This window comes from Aedes aegypti, chromosome 2 (assembly GCF_002204515.2).
Source record: "Aedes aegypti strain LVP_AGWG chromosome 2, AaegL5.0 Primary Assembly, whole genome shotgun sequence".
In the NCBI taxonomy this organism is placed as follows: Eukaryota; Metazoa; Arthropoda; class Insecta; order Diptera; family Culicidae; genus Aedes; species Aedes aegypti.
In genome coordinates this window covers 22,402,978-22,411,399 of record NC_035108.1, presented here as the reverse complement: position 1 = coordinate 22,411,399, position 8,422 = coordinate 22,402,978, and the positions used below count along the sequence as shown (strand labels likewise).

Sequence of the window (8,422 nt, the reverse complement as noted above, 5' to 3'; positions counted from 1 at the left end):
CCAAGGGCCATATATGATGGTCTCAGATGCATTCAGAGGTATACACAACCTTTTTGATCGAGACTCAGACTAGACCACGTGTTTTTCAATAACAGGAAACGCCCCCCTTTGTTGATGTGGACCATCATTCTGTGCAAAATATTATTTTTTTAAATAGTTCACTAATGAAGAAGGCGAGCTGGTTAGACAAGTTCTCCCACACTGACATGAATTTTATTGTAGAAACCACTGAATCCATGGTAAAATTAAGAACTGCACCAACGATTTTCAACCGACTACATTAACCTGTCAACTCTACCAAAACATTATTCAACTAGAACTGCAGTATTAATAACTAGGAAAATTCTTGATTTTATACTTTTGACCACACTGTGTTGAACAGTGGGTGTCACGGATTGAACAACAAAGCTTTTTAGTGAATGCTACTATGGACATGGTCGCATTTACTGCATTGATCAGTGATTTTTACCAGATTAAGTTGACAGATTATTGTAGTCGGTTGAAAATCGTTGGTGCAGTTCTTAATTCTACCATGGATTCGGTGGATTATACAACAAAATTTGTTTACGTGCTGTCTATGAAGAAACATTGTGCTTTTTATCAAATTACCAAATGTTGACGTGCAACAACACTAAGAAATAATCAAATCAATTAGCTTTTGCGAGATAGATTAAATATCATTAAAAGCTATAAATATTATCATTAAAATTCTACTTTTTTAGCCTAAATTTACACATTTTTAGGTAAATATCCATGTGTCGTGTCTTGCGGTCCTACCTTCGTTCAAACATTTACATCTGCCCATTGCGCTGTCCATGTATTGGTGTCATCTTCCGCCTCATCTGTCAATCAGGGGTGTGCTCAAAGCAAAACGACAACAAACCCTTCTATATTTTGACATTCTTGAGCATCTCACCCAATCACAAGCAAAAAAAAAGAGTAATTGCATTTCACTAGTTATCACCTCTCGATTGAACAAATAATTAGTGCAATTACATCGTTTCTGTTCCCATTATAGGACTGTCGTCACCAAAAGCGCAACACTCACAATGGACGCCCATCGCGAAGCGATTCAGAAACAAATCCACCAGGACTGGGCCAATCGAGAGTACATCGAAGTCATTACGGCCAGCATCAAGCGAATCACAGATTTCCTCAACTCGTTCGGTGAGTAACATGTCAATAAATCGACGTATCCCAACTTTGGTTAAAATTCAATTATCGAATTAACAATGATTTCATCACAGATATGAGCTGCCGATCGCGTCTAGCTGTGCTGAATGAGAAGCTTACCACTTTGGAACGGAGGATCGACTATCTGGAGGCTTGCGTGACCAAGGGGGAAACGTTGCAATAGTCGAGTCCTGTTGTGAGGGGGGAATAGAGGGTAAGAGGGGTGTTTGCTTCTTTTAGGAGGACTGAGATTTGTTGCTCTTTCTGCGAGACGGCGAAGCTGTGCATTCAGGAGAAATGTGAAGATGGTTTTGAGCAGATACGACCGAACGGATTTCTAGCGCGTAACATATTCCTTTGTATGAAGTAGCCAGTATGCTGCATTAGTGACAAATGTAAATTTATTTAACTATCATTCGAATACAATAAAATAACGGAACAAAGTGAAACGAATATTTTAGTACTCTATTCATTGTTTCAGGTATGTCTTGACGTAAAAATGCATCTCACATCTCAATCTTTTAAGGCGTAAAAGAGACACTTTCCAAAACCAGATATCGTTTGAAAATAAAGAAATCATCTGATTAAGATGCTTAATAAGAAGATACAGCAATTTTATCATTGTTATGACTAATTTTTGAAATAAGCACGTATATTCGTAGAATGTCGAATATTTTTGCCATATATTTAAACCTAAGGGAAAGTGTACCAGTAATGGCTATATTGGTTTTCTATTTGGCCATGTTTCGATGCACGAGTTCACTAATTTGACATTTGAGCGGTGCCAAATTCATTAGTTACCATGGCCACATAAATAACACGGCACCGCTCAAACGTCAAATAGTCAACTCGTGCATTGGTCCATATGTGAAATTTTGATAACTTTCACATTTTAAATCTTTTTGAATGTTTTAACATTAAGATATATCTTAAATCTAACTACTACAACACACAAACATTTCAAAATTTGGAGGCATTAAAGTAATCACGTATGGCGAAATAGGGCACCATTATGTCCATAACTGGTACACCTACTCTATTTACAAATTTTGTGAATGCAAAACATATGTTGCTTCACTTACTATTAAAGAATCCATCCCGTGAAAAAAAATCCCAGCATTTGGCAAATTTCTCGTTTACCGGAATATTAATTTTGATATCCCAGGAATCGGGATTCCCGAAATGTACACACAATTTTATGAAAACCACTTAGTTTCAATAAAAAACAATGCCATATGTCTTCGGTTAAACGTTAAGCTAACTATGCTGTTCAGCTCAAAGAAAGTAAACATTTCTGCAGAAAGCAATGGTCAAGAAATTTTCTACAGTGAATCCCATTTGAATTGACATTTCTTTTCATCTGCGTACTGCGATAAAAAAATGCTTTTCTTGAGCATTTCTTGCAAGAAATTTCACACGCATCGAGATAGACGATTATTTTTCTGTTGAAGTTCATACTTCCCATTAAGCCTGATTCGCTGCTGACAAGTAATTTCTCGGCCTGTCTTGATGCATGGGAAATTTCTGCGAGAATACGCTTTTTATTACGGTTCTCGCATACTCTGAGATAACGCCCTAAAAGCCGTTGGTAACCACGAGCGTAGCTCGTTGTTTCTGAGCAAATGAAGGAATAAGCATCCCAACCAACATCACGGCCAGGTAGATATTGATCCTTTCTTCCCCAAAGCGTTATTAAATAACATGAAAATCCATTCAGATGCTCAGTAACAACGAGCTACACACATGGTTATCAATGGCTTTTAGGGCGAGATCAGAAGTTATGCGAGGGTTCTTTCGAAAATTTTCCGTTCTGCGGTAGCCGCCAAGTTCTACCGCAGCTGTCAAAGCTCTACACGGAGAAAACGAAGTACTCAAAAATAAGTTTTTTTATACTCAAAATTGAGTAAAGCAGTCGAACTGAAGCAGTGGGTAACTTTCATTCTGTCAATTACGTACATTTAACCCAACATTTGAGTTCTCTATCGAAAACTCAAATTTGAGTAAAAATCAACTTGTTCAATTTATTGCAGCCATTTAGGCTGCGTTCTAGCCGTTGGGTAATTTAAACACAATTTTGGATGAAAAAATGAAGCAGCCACTTTAAAATGTCAACACAGATCATTCCAAGTTAGTCAAAAAAATAGTCGCAAAATTGGTGGATTAGTGTTGTGATTTTTTAAAGGTAAGTGTCCTTGACTTAGTTTCCTCCGAAGAGTTCAGTTTGCCGAAGAAATTAAAATCGAACGGTATTTTTCTTTTCAGATCCTCAGTTGTTTGCCGTCCCTGCCACTCGTTGTGAACGATTTCCGGAACCGAGATGCTGGTTAGTGATCCTAAAAGAATTACCGCACTGTTTTCGACAGATGGCACCCCGCCCCGAGCTTTGTTTCCCCGTTCCAGCCACCCTGTGCCACCGCCTAATTGCAGTAAATTTTCACACCCGATACGAAATGTTTTTGCACCGTAAACGTCGCTCCTGGCATCCACGTCGTTGGCTAAAAGCTTCAAACGAATAAAGGTTTTTTTTTAATTAATCTTTTGGTCTTTATTTTTCACAAACGCATGCTTATTGTATCAATTTTGACATATTTTTGTTTTGGATTTCGCTTCGTATGAAAATACCTATTTTTGAGTTTTTACTCCCAAGTTAACGTTGAGTAAAAATCACCCACCGATTTGATTTGGTACAATTACTCAAATTTGAGTACTAGGCTATTTACTCAAATTTGGGGTAACGCACTAACGTGCCGAGTTGGGTCAAAAGAATCCAAATTTGAGTTTGTCATTTTCTCAGTGTACCGCAGGCTTGAAAATCATTGTATCATTCAACGGAGCCATCTAATCGAAGTGTGCTAGTAGAGTGCAAAGCTTTGAAAAACAGCAGAAAACAACAGTCATTAGCGTGGTTCCTAAGGTATCATCGCAGCCGATCGATGATGTTTTGTGCAAATCAGTAATATGACTGCTGCGGTAACTTTCTGTTCAACCGTAGAACGGAAAAATATCCCTAAAATTGCAATATCTGATCGCAGAACTCAGTTGAGAAGAACTGTCAGTTCAAATGGGAGTCGCTGTAGAAAATTTCTGCTAGGAATCGACAAGAAAATTCTTTAGCGATTCCTTTTTAGTAGCAAATCAGGCTTTATTGTTATAAAATATTTATAAAATAAAGAAGCAATAAAAAAGATAACAAATGAGTAATCAATTTTATGAAAAGACCAATTAAGTAAAAAAACACATTTTTATTTGCCTGCGCAGTTCAACATTAGCCGTTTTATCAGCCTATGCTGAGCAAGCAAATCTGAAGATAGGATAACGGTCGTATTTTGGACCCCCTAAAGAAGTGATTTTATTTGTTTGTCCTAATTAATTAATTGCACAGCGTAACCAAGTCAGGGGCCCAGATAGCCGTAGCGGTAAAAACGCGCAGCTATTCAGCAAGACCAAGCTGAGGGTCGTGGGTTCAATCCCACCGGTCAAGGATCTTTTCGGGTTGGAAATTTTCTCGACTTCCCAGAGCATAAAGTATCTTCGTACCTGCCACACGATATACGCATGCAAAAATGGTCATTGGCATAGTAAGCTCTCAGTTAATAACTGTGGAAGTGCTCATAAGAACACTAAGCTGAGAATCAGGCTCTGTCCCAGTGGGGACGTAACGCCATACGGATATGTAGGATCTAAAAATCCTCGAAAATAATTGAATTGTGATGCATTTTGGACACATCAATACATTTTGGACCCTCAAAGTATATATTTTGGACACTCGGATTTTTTTTTATCGTTTGGCGACAAAGTCCACGACACTGCTTGTATAATATGCTTACCCATAGTCTAAGTAAGAAGTAATCCTACTCTTTTTGTTCAGAAATTTGAAAAAAGTTTTTGTTTACATTTGAAAAATTTCTGATGGCTTCAATTCCAATGAAAACTTCATAGGCAATTTTCTCAATACCTACTTTTCACAGATGGGGCTGACTTGCGATTCACGGCAGTATAATGGATCAATGCACGAGTTCACTAATTTGACGTTTGAGCGGTGCCATATTCACTCGTTGGCATGGTCACATTAATAACACGGCATCGCTCAAACGTCAACAGGTGAGCTTTTGCATTGGTCCATACTATATGAGGCCTAATGCAAACAAACTCATGAATATCTCTTCTCCTACCCATCAAATTGGGTTTCTATCTTCAGCATATTTCTTTATTATGGTTCGAAGAACGAGTTGTTACTTTGGGATGATAAGTTTGTATGTACTTACATTCTAAAACTCACGTGTTTGGATCTTTTTTTTTTAATTTTCGATAGTTATTTCCATATGAATCTACATTGTATTTGGACCTTTGGTTTGGTTTCGATGCATCTTCACCGTAAAAGTCAAACCAGAATCCAAGTTTTCAAAATATTTGGTGCCTTGGAACCATTTCTGAAACGAGTTTATTTTTTTATGAAAATAGCTTTTGAATTACCCCTCAAAAATTTTACTTTGGGAAAAGCTGTCATTGTGTGAATTTAAATGTTATTGTGCAGATAGATTGATTTTTTTAAAATCATTCATGTTATCAATATTAAGATACTGAAGCGAATAAAGTTGTGCGATACTTGAAAAAATGAGCTCTTTTAAGCGAGTTACAAAAAACCGTAACTTTAATGTCACTGAACAACCCAATAGATTACCTGCTTTGCTCTTGTCCACAGTTGACCAGCAGAAATTTTCTCGTTTCACTTTCAACTACAAATTTCTCGTAAATGAAAGCATTCAACGAAAAAATATTTGGTAGGCGTGATAGTTATTATCATTACGTACAACCGGCTTCAAATATTTTTTCAAAAAAGTTCCCAATTTTGAGGAATAGTTCGTTACATGCATTATACCATACACATATTTCTCGCGTTACCTTTTAGTGATTTTTCTTGCATACATACTAGCGTATGCGCGTTACTATGCGGTGAGTAGCGAGCAGGCCATGCATGTAACCCATTGAAATTCCCAAAAAGTATCATGATAAAGCTTGAGTATTAACAAAACATTGTAATTAATTGAATTATAGATTCTGCGGGAAAGCATACAAAATGTTTCAAATTTCTTTTGAAGCAGAATTGTTGGATAATCGGAAGTGATATTGTAAATGTTCTAAATATGTTGATAAAATTACATTAATAAGACATGATATGCATTTGCTGATACACGCAAAAAAAATTGTGCGGTAAAAACTACCATTTTAGGGGGTTAACTTAAGCGCTCGCAACGGCAATTTTCAGCAGACCAGAAATGCGTTTGATTTTACCATGTCTGTAGTTGGAATCAGATTGTTGTAAATTATTTCTGTCAAATGTACCAGTAATGCGGTGGGGTGTACCGTAAACATAGTAAATTGGTCTGGATTTCCATGGTAGTTTTAAAAATGGGCGTACTCAGCTAAAATAGTTATTTTTACCACAGAATTCTTTCCCGTGTACTACTGGATTTATCAATAGACCATTTCCGTCAGATCTAATCCTCAGTTTATGTAGTTTTCTTCGAAAGACAATCATTTTTAATGAATATTAACGCTTTAAGATTTCGTTTATATGCACTCCTAATTTTCTTACAAATTTTTGAAGACATGTATACTCCCCACATTTTGAAAAATAATTCGAGATACGGCACTAAACTAAAATATAACAAACCTTATTATATTTATAACAAAAATATTACAGAATGTGCTGCAAGGATGTTATAAAACAACAAAATTATTGCAAATCATGTTACTGTTTGTGACATCGGATTTTATTTGCAACAAACTTATAAAGGGAATGTCAAAAATATAACAAATGTTATAATAAATATGTTACTGAAAATATAACAAATTGAGAACAAAGCCATCTTGATAACAAAATCATATCAACTTTTGTTATGTTTAACTGCTGCTGATAGGATTGTGTTATAATTTTGTTATGTGGTTCTGGTCGGATATGGGTATCAGCGTGGTGATTTTGCAACAGTTTTTCGATTCCACCCCTGCATTGGGATGCTTGTTTACATTTGGAAGCGTCAAATCAGGTGCGCGCTCAAACTGACCGTGATCCCGGTCAGGGCGCCCAAACAGGAGCGCCAACGAAACTAACCTGAAATTACACAAACAAACGTTGTTGAACCAGGTTGGAACTTGCGCAACCCGTTCTAAATCACAGTTTCAACCCCAACCCGATTCAGATCTTCGTTTAGGAAAATATATTTTCCTCCACATCCTCAAAATTCAAAACCACCCCCTAACAACAAATCTCTCATCCACCCAACAGTTACGGTACCGCTAGTTCTATTAGAGGCTATTAGGGCAAGTGTACCATTAGTGGTGCACCTAAGGGAAAACTGCTAAAACACGGTGTTAAGATCATGAAATATATGATTTTAACGTATCATTCGATAGATCTCAAATCCTTGTATCATTCAAATGTATAAAAATCACGATTCATTTGAAATTTCCCTGCAAAAAGCCTTGCACCAATAATAGGAACACTGTTCCTTTAGTGGAGGTATATTTTAAGGATGGTTCCTTTAGTGGCGCAAACCATTGATTTCTTATGGGACCCTCCACTATGGGTACTGATGCACCACTATAGGTGCAAAGGAGCAAAAAAATTAAGCAAAATAATTGTTTTAAATAGTTTTACGGTTAAATTTCATGAATATTATTCGATTACTTGTATCATTTTCGCATCGTACATAATACAAAAATATCACATAATCATTTATTAGCGCGAAACATGCCAAAACACACTACCTCCACTATTGGAGCTACCTCCACTAAGGGAGCGTTTGCCCTATTTACTATTCATGCCGACAAATGCCTAAATCTATCTGTTTGCTAGTGATCCGGAAGATTTCCGCCTTGAGGCAGCATCAGCCGCGCAAGGAAATTTTGAGCGGCTGTTGCTGTCTCTAGGCGGGAATCTTCCGGCTTATTCAATCCTCGTCGGCACAAAACAGAGAGATCAGGCATCTGTCGACTAAAATCCTTGCGTTACAGAACCGTGTAGTGTTCGCCGGGTGCGGTCATAACCGGCCGAAGCGGTGAAGGTGGTTTCCGCGGTGATTATGGAGACTTCAGGAACGGTGAAGAAAGGAGGGAGCGAAACCAGCGAAGCCCATTATGATGAATGAAAACATAAACAAAAATCATCTGGTCATGCCAGCTGATCTTAAATTCACCACAACGTGGTGGCAAAACCATAGGGGAAAACGGGTCTGCATTTTTTTGAGGT

The 8,422-nt window shown here is 37.3% G+C and overlaps 1 protein-coding gene across 2 annotated transcripts; it reads left to right on the top strand.

The window, feature by feature from the left end:
* The first annotated feature begins 852 nt into the window (after window positions 1-852).
* On the top strand, window positions 853-1,626 carry LOC5579290 (probable protein BRICK1-B). Of its 2 annotated transcripts, none has more exons than XM_021840215.1 (3): window positions 853-939; window positions 1,019-1,167; window positions 1,248-1,626. In XM_021840215.1, the coding sequence occupies exons 2-3, from the start codon at window positions 1,050-1,052 to the stop codon at window positions 1,355-1,357; spliced, it is 228 nt and encodes a 75-aa protein (XP_021695907.1). In that variant the 5' UTR covers window positions 853-939; window positions 1,019-1,049; the 3' UTR covers window positions 1,358-1,626. The 2 variants fall into 2 exon arrangements, with proteins under 2 accessions (XP_021695907.1, XP_021695906.1); XM_021840214.1 differs by having other exon boundaries at window positions 868-937; window positions 1,037-1,167.
* Window positions 1,627-8,422: the final 6,796 nt, after the last annotated feature.

Excerpts from the sequence above, each read along its gene's own strand:
- LOC5579290 (XM_021840215.1), top strand. The coding sequence starts at position 1,050 with ATGGACGCCCATCGCGAAGCGATTCAGAAACAAATCCACCAGGACTGG. Across the intron at positions 1,168-1,247 it reads AGATTTCCTCAACTCGTTCG|ATATGAGCTGCCGATCGCGT; the intron begins GTGAGTAACATG and ends ATTTCATCACAG.